General features: G+C 51.7%; 2 protein-coding genes across 23 annotated transcripts in view; one reads left to right on the top strand and one right to left on the bottom strand.

The window, feature by feature from the left end:
- Positions 1-16,200, top strand: part of ANGPTL2 (angiopoietin like 2) — a 33,899-nt gene extending 17,699 nt beyond the window's left edge. Inside the window, exons 3-5 of the mRNA XM_067743264.1 lie at positions 10,103-10,296; positions 11,881-12,151; positions 14,393-16,200. Coding sequence (XP_067599365.1) covers positions 10,103-10,296; positions 11,881-12,151; positions 14,393-14,592 — 665 coding nt within the window. The 3' untranslated portion in view covers positions 14,593-16,200. The remainder of the gene's footprint in view (positions 1-10,102; positions 10,297-11,880; positions 12,152-14,392) is intronic.
- Positions 1-24,897, bottom strand: part of RALGPS1 (Ral GEF with PH domain and SH3 binding motif 1) — a 331,729-nt gene that overhangs the window by 114,224 nt on the left and 192,608 nt on the right. The gene's annotated exons all lie outside the window — the stretch shown is intronic.

Raw genomic sequence — 24,897 nt, forward strand, 5'->3', positions numbered from 1 at the left:
CTCCTCCTGTCCATTCTTCCTCACGCTTACACGTCCCCAACCTCCTCCTCCACCTGGGTGCCCTGTGCATGCACGTCAATCAGGTCTGCTAAAGAGGAAGGCTGCAGGGGTCACTTTCTAAGAGTCCAAGGAGAGGACAGCATGGAGCCTCGGCTAGAGCCCGCTCTCAAGGTGGCTCTGGGAGGCCCAGGACACTACTCCTCAGCGCAGCCCAGGCACCGCCGTGCACATGCCAGCCCTCCTGCCACGGCGCCATCCTAGGGACTGACCAGAGAAGAAAAGGCAGTGTGACCACCAGCTGCCACAGTGAGGCCTTGTCTGAAATGAATCTTTAGAAACCAAAAGGAGTAGACATTTCTAGCTGTTTTCTCTCCTGAGAAAAACATAATCAGCTCAGTTTGTTTTCTCAGTGGATAAAGAGGGGACCATAAAATCATAAAATATTAGAGCTTGTTAGAGGCCTCTCGGATCCCCTGGCATAGCCTTCTTGTCCCAGGGTCTGTCAGTGACAGAGCCAACACTGGTCCCTGGACTTGTAACTTCCAGGATATTAAGGTTCAGAGAGGTTAAGTAACTTAGCCAAGATTACACAGCAAGTAAGTGGCTCAGCCAAGGCTCAAACCCAAGGGTGTCTTAGCCACTGGGATACTACACATTCCCATGGAAAGGCTAGGGGGCAACTGGTGTAAAAATCACTCTATAAATGCTTGACTTGACCCCAGGTGCCAGCTGCCTGGGACCTGACTCTCCATCACTATTTCATGTACCAGGTCCCAGGCAGCTCCTTGTAAAAGAGCTGGTAGATTTGTTAGGTTTGTTATTAGAACTCTTAAGGTTCTGATAACAAAGACATCATTACTGTGAAAATAAGATAAAGAAAATAGAATTAAGTTAGCCTCATACTACGGAGTTTCTAAAACAACAGAGTTCTCCCACAGAAAACGTAACATGCACCTGACTTCCAGTAAATGGACCCAACTGAAGCTCCCGATAAATCTGATATTTCATTTGTATCATATCTGGACAAATTGTCTGGAATTACTTCTACTCAGCATTTTTTTTTTTTCCGGTACGCAGGCTTCTCCTATTGCGGAGCACAGGCTCCGGACGCGCAGGCTCAGTAGCCATGGCTCACGGGCCCAGCCGCTCCGTGGCATGTGGGACCTTCCCAGACCGGGGCACAGACCCGTGTCCCCTGCATCGGCAGGTGGACTCTCAGCCACGGAGCCACCAGGGAAGCCCAACTCAGCATTTTAATGTATAGCTAAGTCTGAAGTCCTGATTTCTTTAAATATGTTAACCCTAAATATATAAAAATCAGTAGCTATGATCTGCTCTTGGGGCCACATTAGGTGTCAACCACGCTGCTTCACAGATAACACACAGAAACCACCCATCCCTCACAACAGACGGTCCATGGCCAGGGAGGCACAGGCAACTTTAAGAAGATTGTTTTCCTAGATGGATTTCTCCCCTTATATTTTATTTCCCATTATGAGGTAGGGAATATGTACATTAGACTGTGGTCTAAAATAGAGGACGAGATAGATCACGCGTGGCTTCCATTCCTTCTGGAGGTCAAGCGATGGTCTGTCCAGGTGAGCCCTGCTGGTCCCACATGCGCCTGAGGCCCGGCAGAGGGTTGGAGAAGGGCATTGTGAGGACGGTGAGGGTGACTACAGCCACCAAGCACTCAGCCTTTACGGTCACAGGGCTTGTGGGGAAAACTCAATCTGACTCTCTTGCCTCCAGAGCCTGTGCTGTTTTCACGTGCTATGCTGTCATGTTTCTAGAATGTTATTGTTGAACAAAATAAGACTTCCAAATTCATTACAAACTACATAATCAAGTGATATTTCAAGAACATTCTTTGCTAGCTTCTTCATAAACAAAAGCCCCTTGAGGTTGAGCGGGGTCATCTTCCTCCTAGCTTTGCTTTCTCTTCTCTCCTCCTGGGGTACTTTGGAGTGCAGTAGCTCTCCCTCTATTACTCAGGCACTTTGCAGGGAGGACACTCGGCTAAATGCTCAGGCTATTTACAGCCCCGGGAGATAAACCACCAGCTTGTTATTGTTACAAGTGGTGAGCTGGCATCCTGCGGCCTGGAAATCCCAACAATTTGGCAAAATGAACGTAATCTAGAAAATCCTGGAGCTCAGGCCTCTGTGGCCAGCTCACTAGTCACACGAATGGACTGCTGTGGTGAACTGATGCCGTGAACTGTATCATAACCCTGAGATACTCCCCCAGAAAAAATGATAACGAAAGCAGCATTAAGTGAGCATCATACTACAGTGTCTAAGACAAGGTTGCCAGGTTTGTCGAGCGCAGTGCGTCACGTACTATTGTAAAAGTAACACAGCCCACTTCTCAGTGATCTCAGTCAGCAGCAAGGAGGGAGGGAGGCCAGAGACTGCCCCGGGAACACTGAGACAGCCCCTTCCACCTCTGCAGCACTTCAGCTGCCCCTGAGATGACTCTGGACGAAGAGCGTGTTGGATCCTGGCCCTGCATCTCGAGCTGAGCCAGTGGAGCTGTAGGGCCTGGAGTGCTTTTATGTCATTTCTTCAGATGAATAAATGATTTTCCCTTCATGGATTTTTTAAATAATTTAAGTTAAAATTACTATACATACAGAGAGAATTTTCACTAGGAAAGTTTTAAGCTTAAGTGACAATATAACAGTTTTTTAAAAATTTCCAAATGTTGAAATTTCCAAATGTTGAGATATCTTAGGTGGTGTGTTAGAGTGCCATCGAAAAGAACAGAAAATCCAACCATCTGGGCCTCCACCCCGGGCATAACGTGCAGGCTTTCTGCTACAGACTGTCCAGGCTTCCCCGGGTAACAGGTTTCCTTTCGCAAGGTTTGGTCTGGATGCTAATTATCCTTTGTTGTGGGGATCCCTGTTTCCAGATGGATTTATTATTATTGATTCTCAAACTGGAAAGAACAGAATGAAGATGACAAAGGGAACGCAGCTCACGGTGGTGGGAAGACGGGAGACGGAGGAAGGCACGGGAGGCGCCAAGTGACTCTCGGCACTAGACTGGGAGGGTCAACCCATGGTCACTGCCCCGAGAAGGCTTCTGCCCCGGAGAAGCCCACAGCCTGGTGGGGAGACAGACCCCCACAATCCCAATACATGCGACAGCCACAGCACAGTACAGTGGAAAGAACCAGGGTGTGGGAGGCAGAGCCAGTTCTAACCCCACGTCCTCTGCTTCCCAGTCGTGTGATCACTCTGCCCAGGGGCTTGTGAGGCTGAAATAAAATTGTGTAAAGCACCTGGCATGTGAAAGGCTCTGGATCCGAGGCAGTCATCACTCTTACTATATTCCAGTGAAGATAGATATGTAAGGCACTATGGGAACCCTGAGAAGGATTGAGTAGCTCTTCTGGGGTTGAGGCAGGCTTCCTGGAGGAGGGGACCAGGAGGGCTGAGGGCAGGCAGATGTGCTCTCACAACCACTGCCACTATCATCAAGAAATCATGAAGATCAGGCCTGGTGCTGGGCAAACGTCCTGTGTTCAGAAAGAGAAAAAGGATGACATACTAGAAATTGCATACCAGTTGGCATGTGGTCAAACCCCAGTGAAATTATAGAAAAGATTATGAAGAGGGATGTGTGAGCATTTGGAAAAGTTAGAGGTGATCAATGAAAGCCAACACAGGTTCTCTCAGAACGAGCCCATAAGCTGATTCCCTTTCTTGGGAAGGGTGAACGGGTTGGCCAACCATAGGAATGACCCCCCCGTCCGCGATCTGCAGGGCACAGTCATGGGTCTGATGAGCTCCTCCACGATGTGCCCGCAGAACAGCTCCACTCAGTCCCATCACTGCGACCGGGGAGCCCAGGGCTTCACCCCACCAGTCCAGGGAGCCCTAGGGAACTGCTCACCTCTGCACCCAGGGAGCCCCCCCAGAGCCCCTCCCAGTCTGACCTCTTTTCTTTTTAAAATCGCTTTAAAGTCTCTGTCTGTCCCCCTGCCCAAGGGTACTGGTGGAAACCTAGGAGTGGGCACAGTGCTTTTGAAAGTGTTCTCTGGGAAGCAATACTGTAATATCTGTTTATCCTGAGGTCAAACAGGCAGAAACAGGACCCCTTCAAGCTCTTCATGGGCCCAAGGGGCTCTTACTTGGGGATGCCTCAGGATGTACCAAGCGCGTTGAAATACACCCACCTCGCACATCTAACATAACTTTTACTGTAAAATTTTTGAAAGGATTTTTATAAGTTTGTGTTTGAAATTACTTGGCTAAGTGCAGCACAATTAATTTACGGTCAGCTCTGGCTTCTCGGCAAACATCAGGCATGTTCAGGAATTCTTGTGAAGTGAGAAAAGTGTAACCTACAAATTGTTTTCAAAAGTCATAACATTTTTTAAGAAGGCTAAATTGAACAATTAATGAATTCGACAAAATGTTACACTTTGTAGAAATTTAATTATATACTTACAAATTTTGACTTTGCAGTTTTCTTTTCATATTTTTTAGCTAACAAATTTTTTTAGGCCTCAAATACTTTTCATAAACTCCTGAAAAGCTTGTCAGCCCCAGGCAGTGTGCTCGGTGTCTGAGGACTTAAAGGGCCTGAACAGCAGGCATGAGCGTCTGGACTCTCCCCAGAAGGACCAGAAACGATACTTAGAACGTCACCGCTGGGGCGCTGCAGGAACTTGACTGAGATGGCTTTGGGAATGTACCGTCTGTTCCTGTGTTAGGTTATTGTTTTGTGCTCTGGTTCACTGAAAAGTGGTGAGTGACATAGAATATATATGTTCACAACCAAAATATGATTTCCCCAGCTGTCTGGATACATGAGACTCGAGCAGCACACGTGATTGCTCCTTGCCCCCTGCACTGGGTTTCGGCTGTCCTGCCTCACCCGGGACGCCTGGCAGGTCCTCATGCTGGCCGGGGTGGGACTCACGCCTAAGCAGGACTCACACCTAAGCAGTTGACATGTGCCCTGGTGCTCAGATTATTCATTTGGGTCAGAAAATCCAATTTCAACCCAACTAGTCATTTCTCCTGTTAGAAAACTGGTTCAGGGAGTGGCCAAAAGACTTGTTAGAGGCAGACCATCCATGAGAATAATAGGAAGCAGCACATGGCTCTCATATAAGAGCAGTGCTTCCTGGTGACATCACAGAAGCCTCTCTGCAGTGCCCACATATGGACTAAAACACCCCAGAACCTCTCCCGCAGGCCACAGGGTCCTCTGTGTGGCCTCAGGTGGTCAAGTCTGGAGACGTGGGCTTAGGGGGTAGAGAGGCCTGTCAGGCTGCTGGCCGGCTGTGTGGCCTAGCCCAGCTGACGGCCGGGAAGGACTCTGCCCCTCTCCTCATGGCTCAGGCGCAGCAGGGAGAAGAGGCATCACTCTGGCCCACACAGGCCCGATGTCTACCCACTTCTCAGCTCCTGGCCGCGGCCAATAGGCCTGGTCAGATATTCATGGGGCCGCACTTCCCTAATGGAGGGGTGACTGCACTGAAAATTGATGCAGTTGGTGAGCCCGTTTCTCCACTGGGGCTTGGGTGGGCATCAGGCTGAAGGTGGTCTGCCTCAGACCCACAGGGAGGACACCAGAACTAGGAAGTTACCCGTAGGTCTGGGCTGGCTGCGGGCTCCAACTCGGCTTTACCAGCAGGCCCTACGCTGAGGGTATTGAGCCCCAGAGCAGCCAGCAGTAAGTGGCTTCTGGCTTCCCAGGAGGTGAGGGACCCTGTGTGCCAGATTCCTCTGTCAGGAAACCCAGTGAGGAGGAAGGGAGCAGGGATGGGACTTAGGCCCCCAAACCCGATCGCCTCCAACGCTCACCAGACATTGGGGTCTGGGGGCCCAAGATCTGTAAACTCTGTGTTCCCACTGCCGACGTCCCTTCTCCCCAAGGCCTCCTGACTGTAGGGCCTGTGTGCCTTCCATACCCTGTGCTGCTCCTCTAGGGAACCACACAGACTCGGCCCGGCCATGGCAGCCGCGCTTTCCTTCACGTGGAACGTTCTGGCTGCAGCTCCGCCGACAGTGTAAATATACTCTTCGCAGAGATGAGGTCGGGGCGCTCCCTGCACTCAGAGCCTTGTGCCGCTGAGTTAGTGCTGGCCTGGTGCTCCGGGCAGGGCTACCCTTTCAGAAGGAGCGCCAAGTGAAACACTGCCGGGTACTCCGCGCTGCTCCACTGAAGATGCAGCTTCACTGACCAAAAAAAAGGTTTCCATTCTTCATTCCCATTAGTCTTTGTGGCCCTCTCTACTGAAGTTCTGACTTTCACAATATGCCTTTATGGAAAACATCCATCAGTAAATAATCTTATACTTAGTCTTGGAAATCCGAAAGCAAATACAGTCGCTTGTTTGGGGCTAGGGGATGGCGGGGAGTGGACAGCTTCAAAACTACCAGCTTTCATCTATCAAAGGAAAGAAAAAAAGAACCCTCTCTGGCACCTGCCCTGGTCGGCCTCGTGAGGGGTGCTGTGTTCGGGAGACGCTCAGAACAGGTAGGGTTCTTTCCGTCTGTTTACAGAAGAGATGGAGGCTTAGTAAGGGCCTGCCCAAAGTCACTGTGAGGAGATGCGGCCACCAAGCTTTGAGCTAAGGGCTCCTGACTGCAAGTTTGGGGTCCTGTCCCCAGCACACAAACGCTTCTTGCACAGATTCCTGAGTCAGTGTCTGACACCTCGGCTGACCCCGCAACAATGACACTGTGTATACGTAACAGGTGTAGATTTCTCATCCGAGGAGGATGTTCTGACTCGGCCGTTTTAAAGGAGCCGCGTGATAATCTTACTGCTGCCGTTTTCTGCTGCTTTATCATTTTACTGCTGCCAACTTTTCAACACCAAGTATTTTTCTGACTAATTTTCATCCATCATTTAATTTTCTGACCTTTGCCACTAGTGCCTTTAATAAGAAAAGGGAACACGTTTGAATGCTGGAGATCTTCTAGAGCTCTGCAGGGGCATCTGAGAGATAACTGTCTGGAAACATCCTTGATGGAAAGTCCTCAGTGTCATGTGAAGTGAAGGATGTAGATGTATGGAGATTATTTTTTAGTAACAGCAGAAAATACTAAACATGTCTACACTATTTTGCACTTACTCCATGATTCTAGAAAGCATGTCATACCTAAAAAGCCTTCAAGGAAAGAACTGCTAGATTTGCCTTTTAAAAAAAGGAAAGGAAAGATTCTCCGTCGTAAGAAACACTAAAATAGTTGTAAAATAGTCGAAATCGTTGTAAAATGAGCAAAGGACACCAAAAGGTAAGCATAGAAGAAAAACAAATCAAAAATTTAAAAAGCCATAACACCTTGACAGAGAAGAAGTATACATTCTTATTTTTCTTAACCTGGCTGACCGGCAATGATTAAGACTAGTTGTAGGGACACAGAGAGAAGACAGCCTGGACCCCTACCCTGGAGTCCACTCCGGTTGAGGAAAAGGATGAGGGCTTTCGAGCGTGGGCTCTGGACGACCACTGGGTTCAGATACCATACCTGCCCCTACCGGGAGGGAGTGTCACCCAACGTCCCCACGCTCCAGTTTCCGCATCTGTAGAGTGGGGAGACTACTAGCTACCTGGCTGGTGTGTCAGGAAGATCTCGGGTATAAATGCATGGATGGGGCACGTAGTAAACGCCCAACACGTGTTGGCTAGTAGAAGTATTTTATTGTTACTACCGTTCCAGTCAAGCCTCTCTCAGAGGCAGGGTTTCATAATCGGGGGTTTGGAAGTCCATTTACCTTCTGATTATAAGCAAAATTGTGTGTCTGTGCATCTTTCTAGTTAGAGGGTCTGGAGCTTCTTCCCCCAAACTCTTAAAGGGATTGGTTGGCTCCAAAACATTTAAAAATACTTGCCTTTTAAAAACAGCCCTTTGTAGAAATGTCAAAGGTAAAGCTGGAACCACTCAGGGAACCCACACAGGTAGCGTAGGATGGGAGCCGCGAAGCTGACCGGCTACCCTCCTGGCGTCCTCGAAGCTTCTCCCCATGTGGCACCGCCTTCAAAGCCGGCCTTTCAGCCTGAGAATCCATGGAGCCCCATGGCGGCTCTGCAGGAAGAGGCCTGGCTGCTCGTTTTCAGTTGGGTGTTATTCTGCAGGCTTCTGCCGGACCTTCTGTCACCAGCTTCCGCATCGAATGGCCTCTCCTGTGCTTCTGACTTGGTATCGAGCTGGGAGGCCTCCCACGCCCGCTCTGTGCTCTGCTCCAGCTGCCGGAGACAGACTCCCATTCTCTGCTTTGGTCCCCGGGGCCACGGGCTGAACACAACCAAAATCTTTCTCTCCTTCATGAATGTTCGTTCTGGAGGTCTGGCCTCCCCTTCCCAGGACGGAAGAGGCACAAGGCAAAGAAGGAAGCAGCTGCTTGTGCCACATCTGCTACCAGGCGGGTGCTTGGGGCCCTGGCCATCCCTTGGGGGAAGGAGGGCTGGCCAGCAGGTAAATGGCTGGAGGATGAAGTCTGGACCCAGCCCCAGATAGCTGTCAGCGGTGGGCACCCACGCCCACCTTTCTTCTCGGTGCTGTTGAGCGCTGGGGACAGAGGGGTGAGCAAGACAGCCCCCGCCCTGCCGTCAGGTTCCAGGTGGGGATGCTCACGCCCATCTGTGAGGCCTCAGGAAAAGCCCGCTTGAGGTGTCCAACAAAGACCAAACCCAAACTTGTCCTGTTTAACCATCAGGTGTGGACTAATCCAGCCCAAACACAGCTAGGGAGGAATGTGAGAAGTCTGACCTACACAGGAAAAGCTAAATGCACCCGTCCCTGATGCCTGCCCTTTCCGCCCTCCCCCACGCACAGGAAGGACAGGATTCTACAGGAACTCAGGCTGAGAGAAAGCTGGTGAAGTCAGCTCCCCACTCGCTGGACATGGGAGCAGCCCCCGCCTGCCCTAGGCTTCCACTGCCCGGCACAGGACTTGCTGGGGCTGGAACTCAATAAACAGTTGTTGAATAAACATACACATTAATAGAATAAGATGGAATTTTCTTAGGACGTTTGGTCTTAACCATTCTCAGTTTAGGATTGTTTTGAAGAGAAGCTATGTGTGGTGATTTTATTTACTGTAAAATACACAGTTCAATGGCTAGGTCTTGGAAAACTTCGGAAGTTTTCTCAGATCAATAAGGAAGAAGCCAGCTTATTTGGCCCTTGGTGACTCAGGTTTGTACCCTCTTGCTGATGTGACCAATGTCCAAACACAGGAAACCACCAGGGGAAGTGGGGGAGGGGTGTTGAGAGACCTACGGTAGTGACACCCATCCCTTCTGACTGGGCTGCCCAAGCTCGGGGAAGTCACAGATCACAGAACCCCTCTCGTCTCAGTTTCAAAAGAGAGCCATGGATTGGAAGGTGCCCTAGACACCATCCTTTGAGCGCATGGACCTCAAAACATGGGCTCTGAGCACCTGGCCCTCGGTGAGCCTCCTTTGGAAAATACAGATCGAGCTGAACAGAAACTTGGTCCCCCCTAAAGGTGTTTGGAGGCCAGCATCTGAATCCCAGAAATATCCCGAAACCTCTGGCTACAGATTCTGGGCATTGTTTGGGCCCCTGTGACCCCCATGGAAGTTCACTTACTAAAAACTGCAACGACTGTCACCAAGCACCGTCGCGGGCGTGGAGTCAGCCGTGCTGGGAGGGGCAGCGAGCCCGGCTCACTGACCGGGCAGAGCCCGCTCGGTGCTGACGGACGCTGCTGTCTCTCAGCAGGCTCACATCTCTTTTTGCCAGTATAACCAACTTAAAAGAAAAAATCACTCCAGGAACTGCACACAAATGATCCAAGCAATCCTTACAGCCCCAACGAGGTAAACATGATCTCCCTTCTACAAACCGGGGAAACCGAGGGCTTGGAGAGGTAAGGAAGCTCGGCCAAATCACACCACAGGGGAGTCAGGGGTGAAAGTGCGCCCAGGCCCCTAGCCCTGGGCTACCCAAATCAGGCCCCTCACCCTGCAGGTCTGTGGCTTCCAGCTGGAGTCCTGCCCGAGGCCGTGCCGCGCGGGTCGCAGCCAGGGGTGAGGGGAGGGGAGGACGTGGCTCGGCGGCCAGGCAGCAGGGAGGTCTGTGACGGCCGCACACCTGTGTCCCCAGGCCCGTGGAGAGACTGCCTGCAGGCCCTGGAGGATGGTCATGACACCAGCTCCATCTACCTGGTGAAGCCAGAGAACACCAACCGCCTCATGCAGGTGTGGTGCGACCAGAGGCATGACCCCGGGGGCTGGACTGTCATCCAGAGGCGCCTGGACGGCTCGGTCAACTTCTTCCGAAACTGGGAGACGTACAAGGTGAGGACTGCCCACCTGAGGGCCAGGGCCCTCGGAAGGAGGTGCCTGCTGCCTGTCAGGGCCTGTGTGGCCCAAGGGAGGAGGACACTGACAGGGCCATTTCTGCAAACCTCAGGGTGGGGGGGACCAGCCGCTCCTTTGCTGCCCCACTAGCAACTGTGGCAAGACAGAGACAGGGGTTCAGACCACAAAAGCCCCACGAATGGGGTGGGACTTTCGAAATGCTGGGGTGCAGTAGCCCCTCACCCCAGCCAGGTGTGGGGAGCACCTTGGTCCCAGCTGGGGCTCTCAAGGGGAAGACCTGTCCTCAAAGCCCAGAAGGGGCAAGTCCTAAGGCTCCCAAGCCCCGGGAAAATCTCCCACATAGCCCGTTTTGGGGAACTGTGGGAATACTTGGGTCCTAATTCCAGGGCTCATCCTCTGGGCTCCCAATTCCTGGGAAGTTGAATGCTCTTCCTTGTAGAAGGAAAGGCTGCAAGGGCTCCACCCAACACCCATCTCGCTCTTCTGAACAAAGAAGTGGTACCGAGGACGCGAGGGCAGCTGAGTTCACTGACACCTGCCACACGCCAGGCGCAGCGCTGGGTGCTTCCGTTCATTACCTCCTTTGCTCTCACATCGACCCCAGGAGGAAGACAATGGTCTGGACCCAGTTTGCAGATGAAAAGGTGGCACAGTCAGGAAGGGGGAGAGCAGTGAATACAGCCTAGGCCTCTGACACCTGCAGAGCCGACAAACTCCCTGGACCACGACACCCACACGTGGCTTTGCCATGCCCCGGTCCTGTCCTGCTTGCCCTCCAACCCACCTCACCCTCACGCACTCTGGGACCCTGGGCCTCCCCAGGCCTCAGTCCACCCACTCTAGGGAGGATACTGATAGTACCTAGTTCACAGAGTTGGCATGAGGGTTAATAAAATGACCTACGGAAAGTTCTGCCGACAGTGCCAATATACCGTAAGTACTAACTAAATACTAGCTATTATTATCATTAATGAATCCACCTATTTTTCAAGACTTCAAGTGGCCACCACTCGGCTGATGACACCCAAAAATACTTGGAAAAACTATAACAAATCCCCTGGATTCTAGACCTCGGAGGGTGCTCAGGTGGATGTGGCATGCCTTTGTCACAGCTCACACCTGTGCATTAGTTTACATGGGACCCTCACACACAGCCCCTTCCCAGAGAAGGGAACAGAAGCTCAGAGAAGGTAAGGGAATTGTCCAAGGAACTCATGTTGCATGCCTACTGTGTGCTAGGCTCTTAATTTACCATATTACGTGTGTCCTTATAGCAACCCTGCAGGGAAGGTAACATAGCGTCTCCCACGTTCACACGATGACTAGCATGAAACAGGCACTCTCTAAATAGTCTTGAGTGTTGCATGACTGAGGCTCAGACAGGCAAAGTGACTCATCAAGTGACAGCCAGGTTGGGGGAGTGGGGGATTAAATGCAGGCCTGCCTTCTGCTCTGCCTGTTTCCAGGCCTCTCTGTCTGGCGCTGAGCAGCTGACAGCCGGGCCCTGCTGGCTGAGTGCACTACATATTCCTCAGTAATGCTTGCCCACGTTTTCCCCAGCAAGGGTTTGGGAACATCGACGGCGAGTACTGGCTGGGCCTGGAGAACATTTACTGGCTGACGAACCAAGGCAACTATAAATTGCTGGTGACCATGGAAGACTGGTCTGGCCGCAAGGTCTTTGCAGAATATGCCAGCTTCCGCCTGGAGCCTGAGAGCGAGTATTATAAGCTGCGGTTGGGGCGCTACCATGGCAACGCCGGTGACTCCTTTACCTGGCACAATGGCAAGCAGTTCACCACCCTGGACAGAGACCATGATGTCTACACAGGTAGGACCGGGGGAGTCACACCCAGGTGCAGGGCAGGGGAAAGAGGTCAGTCAAAGCCGAGACTCTGACTCCCAGGCCTAAGAACAGGAAGATCCCAGGGCCCAGCTGCCCAACCCTGCTCCCATCCCCTGAAGGCCCGCTCCTTTGCCCTCTGCCCACAGATCCCCTTCGCAAGGCTGGGTCAGCATGGCATTTACAAAAAGGGGAAGGTAAAGAGGTGCACAAATTACATATCTGAGGGCCACTCTGGGCCAAGCTGGACATTGTACTGTGCTGTGCACTGCATCACTCCCTGCCTGAGGCACTGGGTGTCACGGCGACATGTCCCCATGTTACACCCTGGCTAACAATGCTGCCCCACCTCCTACATGCCTGTGCCCTCTCTGGGCCCGTCTCCACATCTGGAAATAAGGACATACCTGTGTAGTGGGGTGGTGAGAAGGTGAGAATGTGCCTGAAGTGCTTTGTCTGGGACTTGGCGGAGTCAGGCTCTGAGTGGGTGCAGTCTCTACTGTGTACTGACAATGCAGTGCTATGGGAAGCTATGAGAGGAAACCAGGTAGGAGAGATGAAACGACCTGTCCAAGATTACATGCCTCAAGTCCAGGTCTTTATTAAACAAAAAAACAAGGGAAAAAACAAAAAACTGTAAGAAACACACACAGTCCAACCCTGAGTCCAGACATCAACCCCCCACATTCATCTCAAGGCTCCACACCTCAATTCCTTGAGATGAGGGCCCCTGGTCCCTCGCTGGCTGGTCCCTGGGGAGCCAAGCCCGCCTCCAGGCCAAGGCTGTTCTCATGGGCAAACCCAGCCCCCTCCTGCCCCAGCTCCCTGATAGGTCTCACTCTAAAGGCCACAGCCTCCCCTTTGAGGACTGTCCCAGGAACCACCTGCACTTCCTTGGCAAGCCCGGCTGCCTACATCCTGAGAATGGATCCCCACTCCAGGTCACCGACACCTCTACCTAGGGTCAGCAGTGCAGAACTGACCCAGCTGCAAGGGCCCCGAGGAGGCAGTGTGTCATCTGAGGCCGGGGCTGCTGAGGCTTCCAGAAGAGCAGGGCAGGAAGAGGACCCTCATCAGAACTGTCAGACTCTGGGGACAGAGAGGCTGGTTACAGCATTTCTTGAGGGCCGTTATGGGGAGCAGGGAGCAGACTGTTCTGCGACCCCAACTGTCAGGCCTGTCCAGCAGCAGGGTCAGTGGACGTGAGGCAGTGAGCTCCCTGTCCCTGGAGGCATGAGAGGCGAGCTCAGGAGGGGCGTCCACTGGCTGATGGGTGGCTGGCTGTGGCGCGCCGAGGGTTCTGCCCTCCAAATCCGATGCTGCCACTTGGACCTCGTGGCCTCGGGTCATGGCCCAGAGGGGCCAGAAAAAAACTTTGGGAAAACGTGGGCTGCTGGGGCTCTGGGGGGTGCCTGGGGCTGAGTCTCCTCTTGGCTTTCTGCCTTAGCCGGCCTGCTCCCTCCTCACATCGCCCCAAGGCCTCTCCCGGAGCAGAGCTGCCCGCCCCATCGGGCCCCCAAACCCACAAACTTGACCGGGCAGCCCTTCCCCTGAGTGGGGTCTCTCCTGGGGCCTGACAATGTCTTACCCCTCCCTCCTGGTAAGGGCGATGCCCCTGCACGCCTGCTTGTACCTTGCCCACACTTTTACTGTTGTTCCGAACTGCTTGTCCTTGGCAGCAAAATCCAGCATGATATGATAGTGCCAGAAACTTTATGAAAATATCTTGCTTTTGTGGAAAAAAAAATTGTTTTTGGCTGGAATACAGACTTGGGAGGAATAGAGGAACATTTCATCTTAAACACTTCCTTTGTCATTCTATAAAGACTCTTGATCTAATAGTTTCAGCTCTTAAAAAACATTCCTAAGAAAAACTGGCCCTCTACCCGCCCACCTCAGGTCATTTCTGTTTTCCTCCCTGGTGCTTGCTCTGCAGCGAGCCCTGGGCTAATCCGTGGCCTCCTTCGGTTCCCACACGGGTCCCGTACTGTGCAGGGGCAGCACGTTCATCCTTATTTTACCGTGAGAATTCAGTGGCTCAACAAGGTTAAGTTGCCTGCCCAAGATCACAGAGCTCGTTAGTCAGCAGGCAGGTCTGAGGCCCCGTCCCCTCCCAGGCACCCTTGGTCCAAATGCCTCCACAGGGGGTCCCTCAGAAGCCCGCCGAGCAGACGGTGGACACGGGTAGAACCTCCTCCCTGAGACCTTCTCGCTCTTTCTCTCCTGTAGGCAACTGTGCCCACTACCAGAAGGGCGGCTGGTGGTATAATGCCTGTGCCCACTCCAACCTCAACGGGGTCTGGTACCGCGGGGGCCACTACCGGAGCCGCTACCAGGATGGAGTCTACTGGGCTGAGTTCCGAGGAGGCTCCTACTCACTCAAGAAGGTGGTGATGATGATCCGGCCGAACCCCAACACCTTCCACTAGGCTGGCCCCCCTCCTGACCCCTCGTGGCTGCCAGGAGCCTGCCCGGCTGTGCTGGCCCAGCCCAGAGAGCGCCTCCTTCCAGTTCACCTCAGGACTGGGAGGACTGCGATGCTGGACTATGATTTCCCAAGTCACTGCGGCAGATAATACAACTGAATCCAAGCGGTATTCTCTGTTGCTACTACTCTTCTCCACATCGGACAGCCCCTCGTGTTTCCAGACAGGACAGGACGGCAGACAAGTCTTTCCTTAAATAAATTAAGCCCCAGCAATAAAAACACAACTGCAAAACACCTTCATAATATACACGTGTGTGAGCCGACCTTGTGCACTTATGTGTATACCATGTATATATGCATTTAGATATATACACGTGGCGTATATCTAGATACATATATAGGTTTGCCTTATATACCTAAATACATGTATATTCAATTCTCAGATGCTGAGGCTGTTAACAACAGCTCTGCTCTTAGGAGAAGAGCAGTTCATTCATGTTGTATTACTTGAGTCTAAGGGCAGATCACAGACTGTGTAGCTCTCATTCAAAGAACAATCCTTGGCATCCACAGGCCTGGATTCTTCCAGGACTGTCTACAGTACTATTCTCTCACGTAGGGGTTCTCAACCTCCTTGCTTAAGATCCCCCTTGGCACCTAACCCAATTTCAAAACCCCCATCCCTCTTTATTTCTGTACTTCTCCTCATTCTCAGGACTTTTCACCGCACACCCATCCACCCACCTATCCATGTATTCAATGCCATTCAATTAAGTGCCTTCCATGCTCCAGTCCCCGGCCACTTGTGTTCCAGGCACCTTTTCTGCTCTTCTCTATTCCTTGCCTACTTACTCCTCACCTTTTCCGTACCCCTGTGCTTTCTTTCCAGGCTACATTCCTTAGCCTCTGAGTAGGAAAGCATGGACTCCACGTGGTCAGGAAAGGGAAAGTCAGGCCCAAAAGCTAACTCTTGGCCACAAGGATAATGGTGTTTGTAGTCTCGTATTTTCCAGTCACAGTTTAGCCTCCCTGTCATTTTAACCTTCACAGAAATAATAACCTACCTTGCCAGCAGATATTCGATTGAAGAGAAGTCATCATCCAATCGTTGGGGGCCCCAAATGGCTACATACCAAAGGTCCCATGCTCTCAGGCCAACTAGTGTCCACATCTTGTCTCCAAACTACACTTCCCCGGAGATCAAGCACCACAAAAATGAGAACTGGCCACTCGTCGTGAGTTACTGAATAACCAGGGGCCACGGAGCCCTGGGTCAGCGCATCACAGTGCGGCGGCTTTCTTAGTCCTGTTAGCCACGGAGCATCAGGCTCGGTACTACCAGGACTCTTGCCAAGCAGGGAGCAAGGGATGAACAAGAAGATGAGACCCTCCTAGAGGGCACGTGGGTCGGGGTGGGAGAGATGTTGGAACGTTCGGTACTGTCCACATCTGGCTGTGTGCCTATTACCTCAGCAGTCTCACAAAGTGTTCCATGTAGCATGTTTTGTGTATATAAAAGGGACATGTTTTTTTTTTTTTTTAATATATTCTCAGATTATCCTTGTAATGACACATCTGCAATAAAAGCCATCAGTGCTATTTGGATGTATCTACACTGTGCGTTATTGTTTTAGAATGCCTTCCTGCAACCTCCGATACCAGAGCCTCTTTGAGTAAAACCAGGAAGAGATTCATCCATGGAAATCAATTAAATCACACTTTCCCTATCCCTGGTTTCCAACTCTGCCCTGTGGAGTCCCACGACAGTACCTCAGGCCAAGATGGCTTCCTGGAGCCCCACCTCCTTACGTCTAGCTGCGTCCTGGATGTCTCTGCCAGACACAAGCAGTGCAGTCAACACCTGAAACACCTTTCCCCAGGTCTGGTCTCATTTCACCATCTACTCAATTGCTCGGGTGAGAAGCCAGGACTCCTCCCTCCCCCTGGCCAAGGTCGACCCACCCCTCCGTGCAAGGCCTCTTCTCTGCCTTGGTGTAGGCCCTCCTGCCCTCTCCCCTCGACCACAGCAACAGGCTCCCCACCAGACCAAGGAGCCCTGTGCCTCCACCTCCCTCGTCCCAATCCGACTTCCACACTAGCTGCCAGAACCACCTTCCTATAAAACAAATCTGTCGGTAGGGAAGGTGCCTCTGGGCCTGATGAGAAGCCCCAAAACCATAAAGGAAAAGACGAAGGGATAGAACTAAAGAAAGTCCTGAATTTTTTGCCCTCTGAAAAACAAAACAAAATAAAACATGACTGAGATTGAAAGGCAAATATTAAACAAGAGAAAAGTATACGATTAATATTCATGCTACACCAAGAACTCTTTCAAATTAAGAAGAAAGATACAAACACTGTGATAGAAAACTTGGTAAAGCGCACAAACACATTAGAAGACTCACAAACGGCCAGTAAACAAGAAAAGAGGCCAACCTCAGTAATCAGCAGAGTTGTACATTAAATCAAGCATAAACCATCACATGGTGCCTAGCAGACTGGCAAAAACGAAAAAATGTCAATCTCCACATTGACAAGGGAATGGAGAAATATGTACTCTATGCACTCTGGGTGGAAGTAAACACTGATTCAATCATTTTGAAGAGCAGTTTGGCAAGAGCAGTTTGGTATATATCAAAATTTAAAACGTACTTAAACCTTTGGACTCACCAATCTCTCTTCTTAATGACAAAGTAATGCTGCCCTATGAGAGTCTTTTCTAGCAAAGTTGTACTGTGGAGAGACTGATGTCTACTGAAGCCTACTATGTGTTTGGAATTGGACTTGTGTCTCCTTACGTGACCTCACGGCAGCCTGTGTAGGAGGGACTGTTCCCCTCACTTCACAGAAGGGGAGAAAGTGAGGCTCACAGCCAGACTGCTGGTAAAATGCCCCAGCAGGAGTTAGTCCAGAAGGTTCTAGATGTCAAGCACTAAGAGTTCTCAACTCCCTTCTCTCAACTGCCTAGTCAGTGTTGGGGGTCACAGTGGAATCTGGACACTACTAGGTGTCCTCAACCTCGGCCCAGACCACACCTACCCCCTCCCATACCTGGAGTCGGGTGTGTGGGATGCAAGGATTGACGGCAAAGGAAGATAGGGCCCAACCTTACCAGTCACTGGTCTTATGTCCAAACCCCAAAGCAGAGAGCTCTGGAAAGCCACACTAGACAAGGGGGAGCAACCCTTTACTAAACTAGCTGGGAACCAAACAAAAGCAGGGCCTGACGCCACTGGTTGTCCAACGCCACACACCCTGATACCCAAACCTGGGTCTTGGTCAAATCATACCCCAGCTATATGGAAGGAGAGGGAGGCATAAGCCCATCAGAGATGTGGAACCCACTCTCCCTGAAGTAAAATGGAGGAAGGGGAGCAAGTTTACCAAACCAACAGCATCAAAGAAGAGAACAGGGAGACGAGAGGCCTGTGCTCAGGCGCCACGCCTGGTGCCCAGGGAGTCGCCCCCCTGCCGGCAAACAGCACTCGGCACAACCAACACACATCAACAGTCCTCCTCGCCCATCCCGCCTGGGGACTTCTAAGGCCTACAGTCATAGGGGTCCTACTGTTACTAAGGTCTCCATGGTGAGTGCCTCTGCAGACCCAGAAGGAAGTCAGTGACACCTTGATCAGTGGAGGGCACCCACCTGCTGGGCTCCTGTGCAGAACACGGCAGGAAGACAGAGATGTTCCCCAAGCAAGTGACACTGAACAGGGCCCCCTCCCCCCGAATCTTGCCAATTTGATCCAGATTGAAAGAGAAACCTTTGAACTACTGCAAACACTGGGGATGGGAATCCATGATGTTCATACTCTGCAGATGCTCTTTGGGAGCTCAAGGGGTCCCCCCGATCTCCCAAGAGCACCTCATCTGCTTTATACAGTCTGGTAAAAACTCTCAGTTATAGTAAAGGAAAGCTAGAGAACTGGATTAAACAAAAAAAGGAACATTTTAAGTGTAACAAAATCTTAAACAGGCACTCTTTCAGCCTCGGTTTTTTCTGAGTCTCGAAAGGCTAAGGACAAAATCATAACTGATAAGAGCTCCCACGTTATGGACCAAAAGATGCAAGACCCTCCCTGCAAGAGGGAGGCCCCAAACTGGCTCTGCAGCATTAGCTGGTTGCCCACCTGCAGCCTGTGTAAGAGGCACAGAAAAAGTATCCCGGGGTGGGGGGATGACTCGTCCCCATGATATGCTCCCCCCTGCCACCACAGGGAGGGTAGGTGTTCCCCCTCCTTCAATCAGTGAGAGGAGCTTCCAGGGACCATTCCAAGAGTCTAGCACTACCATCTGACTCACACCTCAAGTCTGCAGGCCAGACGTGGAGAGCAGTAAGAAGCGGGTACTGCGCTGGGAGCAAAGGGCAAGCCCACCGATGGGGGCGGGGAGGCAAGGACACAGTTCCTAGGAACCAGAGGGCAGCCTGGATGGTGAGGAGGGGTGGTGCATGAGACCCAGGAGCCAAGGAGGGGCCATAAGTGGTCGGCTAGAGGAGAAGCACTGCCCCATGGAGGGAGCTGAGTCAGAGGTGCCCCGAAGGGAAATTCTGAAGAAGCAGCAACAAAGAGGGAGAAAAGACAGGAAGAGGGAAAAGACAGAGTGTGGGTACTCTGGGCAGCTGGCATACCCAAGGGTGCCAGCTCTGGGTTCCGACTGAACAGGCCATATCAGAGGGGCCCTTGCCTCTCCCTTGTCTGTCTCGTCTGTTCCAACTCCAAGGGCCACAAAGCTCAGTGGACCAGGAGGGAGGCAATAGAACCGCGGGGTCTGGTGGAGGCACCCGAGCATGTGCCCTCCCCCACCCCAGGCCTCCAGCAGGACCGGCTGTAGGAGTCCAGACTTCGGACTCCTACACTGGATGGTCTGGAGTGACGTGACTATCAACAGCAGAGAGACTTCGGGGCCGCTAAGTTCTCAGCATCGACTGGGAAAAGAACGAAGCCACAGAGTAGGCTGGAAAGGACACTGCGGAAAAATAAAGTTGGTTTCTTCTCACACCTGACTGGGTCCAGCTCATTTAATAAGCTGGTTACATAAGGACATGAGGTATCTCCCGGAGTCCATGAGCAGGGACACAGCTGGGCCTCACAAGGACCAGGAACCAGAAACTGCCTGGAAAGCCTTCAAGAGGCCAGGAATCCGCCCTCTCAGCCTCTCTCTGTCCTTTCCCTTTCCCTGCCTGCAGGGTCTCTCTCTGTTTCTTGTGCATGGATCCGCTTTTCCCAGCATGGAATTTCTAAGCTCACATGTCCTCCTGGTCTGAGTGCCAGCAAAGACCTGAAGACTCTCTCCTCGCAGCCAACTCCCAGCCAGAGGACTCACTGGCCCGCTCGGGTTGGGTGTCCTCACTCTTATCGACTGGGCTCCGAGCAGAGCTGGTGGAAGGAACGCGGCTGCTGGAGCTCAAGGCTGTGGAAGGCATGGGGGAAGTTCCCACGGTCCCAGCTGAGCAGGGGTCAAGGCTGGCTCTATATCCAGAAAGGTGTCTGGACTATACTCCAGCTGTTGTTGGTCCCCATCCTCTCTGGAGACCATATTTTGCCAACTAGGTGGATTCTGTCCCATTACTCGTTAGATCACGTCCTATTCCCCAGCCCCTCCCCTGCTGACTCCTGCCCTCCCAGGCTCAGCTGTGTCACTAAACACGACTGACACACGGCTGTGCCCAGAGGGGCTCTTACTGCCCTTCCTGGATACGCCGGGTTTCTCAATAGTTTTCGTAGGTATACGAGGCAACAAGTTCCCCACTGCTGGGCTCTTCCAGGCAGTATTTGCTCTGGATAACACTCATACCACCCACAATCTATAGGCGCTGTCCATGTGCCAGGCACCATGTGTGTCTCTTTAAACTCTCACAACCACCCTGTGAGGTGGGTTCTACAATTACCCAACCTTCGACGTCACAGAAATTGAGGCTCAGAGTTGTACGTGACTTGCCCAAGAACATGCAGCCTGAGATGCTCAGGATGTGAGCTCGAGTCTGACTCCTGAGCTCCTGCCTCTGCAGGATTAGATCACTGTCCCCAATGATGAAATGAAATGACCAAGGCTCCTCTCTCACCCCATCATCACTTCCTGGTACGTCTGAGAATCATGCAGCATGGAGCCTGCTGCCCACAGAAGTGGGTGTGTGAGCTGGCCAGCCAGCCTACCTGTGCAGAAGCAGCTGGATGGACAGTAGGTCCCCAGGTGTCAGGAAGTCAGTTCAGGGCTGTTTGCCCAATTTATCTCAGAGCTGAGGGCACAGAATAATAGGGGGCAGTGATGGAGAATATCTCTCAGCTTCTTGGGGCTCACAATCCTTTGCCAGGGCTAAAGTGGCTGGGCCCTGCCTCTCTCCCTTCCTCTTGGAGGACAATCTACAGACCAAGCGCCGCCCTTTGGCACTAGGAGTGTCCTGCTTGTGGCTGGTCTGGCTCTCACCTCATGTACCAATTCTATCTTGTCCAAGCCTTGGTCTGCACTATCTGGTAACTGGGTCCCTGTTGTCTTGGCTTATCTCCCATTTCCATGCCTTCAGGACAGGGGTTTGCTTGGCTAGTCTCTCTCAGATCCTGCAGTCAGGCCTGAACCAGCTCTAGCCTGGGACTCCACCCCTTGTGGACACATGCCTTGGTACCTACAATCACTGGGACACTCCTGACCTGGGGTATCCCGGGTCAGCTCACCCAAACATGGGAACTCAGACACAGATAATCCCTCCCAGCCGTGCAGCCTTCCCAAAGCCCTTCCACACGCAGCACCTCCCCACTGCTCGCCGACGGTCATGATACATCCATCTCCATGGGCGGGTCAGGGGTGCTTCCTTCCCGCTGCTGCAGTACATGTACCCTCCTAAAGTTGAGGGACATCTCACATTAGGAGGACAGCTCCCTGGGCAAGGGTGGACAGGCCACATTCGCCCTGACCCTTAGCAGAGCTGGGAGTGGCCCAGAACCCACAAGGGTAGCTAACAGAGCAAATGGGATTAGAATTGCCTTCCGGAGCAGTGCGATGACAGAGGCCAACGCCCTAGTCATCTGGAAGAGGGGAAAGAATTAGAGGAAGCACACAGCCTCCCTGGAGCCCAGAAAGCTGACCGATCCCGAGGTGAGTGTGCTGGGCATCGGCTCCTCTCCACGGGAACCCGACAGCCAGGGCAGTGCAGGGCTGTGCTGGGGACGCGGGGAGAGGAATTAAGGACAGACATTCAGGATGCAGACACAGGAAGCAGGGGCAGCTGAGCAGCTGGGTGGGAGGTCTGAAGGCCTGGCTGCCTAGCCCAGGCCCAGGGAGCACGGGCTTGAAGTAGGAAGCAGCTTCTTTGTCAAGAGCACAAAGAACTAGTGGGTAGCGAAATGTGTACTAAAACCAGAGGCCATCTTTCACCTGTCATTTCATTATAAGAAACTGGTTGGTAATGGCTAGCACTGGTGAGAGCAGAGAAGACAGGCAGGCTGGCATGCGTGGGTGGGAGTGGAACTGTAACCCAGGAAGTGGGTTCCCCAGCAGCAGCGACCAAAAAGAAAGTCGCACGTCACCTCTGCCCAGCAATTCCACTTCCAGCTCTTGGTGTTTCAGAAATACTCTGGCAGGTGAGTAAAGATACAAGTAAAAAGGTGTTCTCCACTGCACCACCCGTCCAAGGGAAAAAGTAGAAACAACCTAAGCATTTATCAATTGGGGCTAAACAAATCAACGTACATCCAGGCCCCGTCCAACAAGGCGCCACGTGGCCACGGGTGCCACGGAGCCACTTGGAAGAATGAAGGAGTTCTGTACCTGCTGCCACTGAACAGTACCCACCACACTTCGAGTGGAACAAAAAGTAAGGTGCAAAACAAACTGTCTACCCAAAGGTTCCCATTTTGGTTAAAAAGCACGAGACTCTTCGCACACCCCCATGTGCACTGATACTTCTCCGTGTGGATTCAAGTGCCTGGAAGGACACACCCAACCTGCCAACACTGGCTGCCTCTGAGAAGTAGGAGGGGAGGAAGGGGATTTTCACTTTCTACTTTATAGACTTTCTAGTGTGAGTTTTACAACAAACAATGTGTTACTTTTGTCATTTTAAGAGTTTTTAAAAGATGAATGGGAGTTGAATGGCACTGCTGGGCACAGCCTTTCTGGCCGCAGGAAGCAGAGATCTTGCCCGCCCCCGCTTGAACAGGCACTCCTGGGCCCCTAAAGCCCTGTACGACTTACACTCTAGGCCTTTCTGAGGGTAACTTCCTGGGACCTTTCAGGCTCTAATCAGCTTGTCCCCAGGCACCTTCCTTCCTCACAGAGCTGCCAGAATTCATCTCCTCTCCACGGGGCAACCGCCCCCTCTGCCCTAGAAGATTTCCTTCCCTCAAAATTAGCTTCTAATTTTGGGACCCAGCACTTCCTGCTGCCCCAGAGATCAATCTGACAGTCTTTTTTTTTTTTAAATTAAGGAGGTTTTTTTAATGATAAATATTTTACAGAAAATAATTACTCCCTACAGGGTATTATCTGGAGTTCATTACATGGAATAATTTATTTGCTCTTTACAGCAACCCCATGAGGCAGATCCTGTGATTATTCCCATTTTAAAGATAATGAAGTAACATTTCCAAGAGGACTCAGCTCATTAGCAGTGGAGTCAGGACCTGAAAGAACGCAGTTTGCCTCCAGGGCTCTTGCTCTCAACTACTCTGACATATTGTCTCTGAGAAGTAAACAGAAAATAACACACATCTGAGGAATCTTGTCATCAACGGCTTGTCCTGGATGTATGGGGTCATAGAGTCCTCTCCGTAAACAGTCAAGAGCAGGTAGGAAGTAATTCCTCCCTTTTGGCCCCTAGATTAGTCCCTTGTTCTAGACATCAGCTCAGCACCCATTGCCAGGGGTACATACCTCCATCTCTACCAGTAGAAGCCCAGGCCCTAGAGACTGAAGACCAGAGAGGGAGAGAAAGGGAGTCCTTTCCTCCCTACAGTCTGCTCTCTAGAGTCTGGAGTTTAGCCTGAGGCATCTGCTCTGTCTGGAGACTGTCAACAGCACTTATGTCCTTTTTCTATGTTGGCCCTACCTCCACAAGGGAGCAGGTCACAGCTCTGGATTTCCATCAATAAAGCAAACCCAAAATCGATACAGGAATTGGACACTTGTCCATTGCGTAAGTTGCTATGTGGGGCGGTTGGGAATCTCCTGATTTGTCTAGGTAGAACTCACCTCTGTCTGCCTGTTTGTCTGTCTGTCTCTCTCTAGGCCCAACTGTAACCTGCTCCTGATTCCATCATGGTGCCCGCTGTAGTCTCCTGCAGCAAGTCTGTAGGCACCTTGGGGACAGTGATTTGCCCTCTGCTTCTTTGGCACCTCTCATTTTCCCATGGTGGGTTCATATAAAATATGTGTGCAATGGATGAATGAGTGAATGAGTAAACTTAATGTATTTCAATACTATTTTTAACATCCACAATCTGACAGTCTTTTGTGTGTGGAGTTTTACAGCTGATTTTGTTCCAATACAGATGGGGCAACAAAGTAACAAATGTGGGGTAGTGATAAAGTTGGTGCAATGCACTAGTTATCCATTACTGTGTGACAACCTACCTCCAAATTTAGCACCTCACAACAATAAACATTTGCCGTCTTGCAGTTCCGTGGGTCAGAAGTTTGGGTGTGTTTTAGCTGGGCATCTCTGGCTTAAGGTGTCTCATGAGATGACAGTCATGGAGGGGCTGCGGCCTCCTTTGAAGGCTCCACTCAGGCACAATCTGCTTCCAAGTTCACCCACGTGGCTATCGGCAGGACTCACACCCTCACCACACAGGCCTCGCCAGAGGACAGCCAAACACATGGCTGCTGGATTCCCCCAGGATGCGTGAGCCAAGAAAGAGTAAGACGACAGCAACACCCAACAGAGAAGCAGTCTTTTTATAATCGAATCCCGGAGTGACATCCCATTATTTCTGTCATATAGGATTTGTTAGAAGCAAGTCAGTATGTTCTGCCCATGTTCCAGGGGAAGGGACTACACAAGGGATCGTTGGGGGCCAGCTTAGAAGCTACCTACCACGTGAAATCTTCCAGATTCTCAGGGCCATCGTCCTAACTCTTTCCAAAAGAGACGTCCCAATGGCCCCGCGTTATTCCTGCAGCTGGAGAAACTCTAGCCTTTCCTCTATCCCTAATCCTTCTCTTCTTTAGGGCTGGCGGGCCCTGGGAAGGCCCTCCTTCTCCCACCTTGAGCCCCTGTACCACACAGGAGGGCCCTGGAGACATTCCTCTCTTCAGCCCACTGTCTGGTTTCCCCAGAGGGTAAAGGTCTGTTAGCAGGAACATATGG

This window comes from Pseudorca crassidens, chromosome 7 (genome assembly GCF_039906515.1).
Source record: "Pseudorca crassidens isolate mPseCra1 chromosome 7, mPseCra1.hap1, whole genome shotgun sequence".
NCBI classification, from domain to species: domain Eukaryota; kingdom Metazoa; phylum Chordata; class Mammalia; order Artiodactyla; family Delphinidae; genus Pseudorca; species Pseudorca crassidens.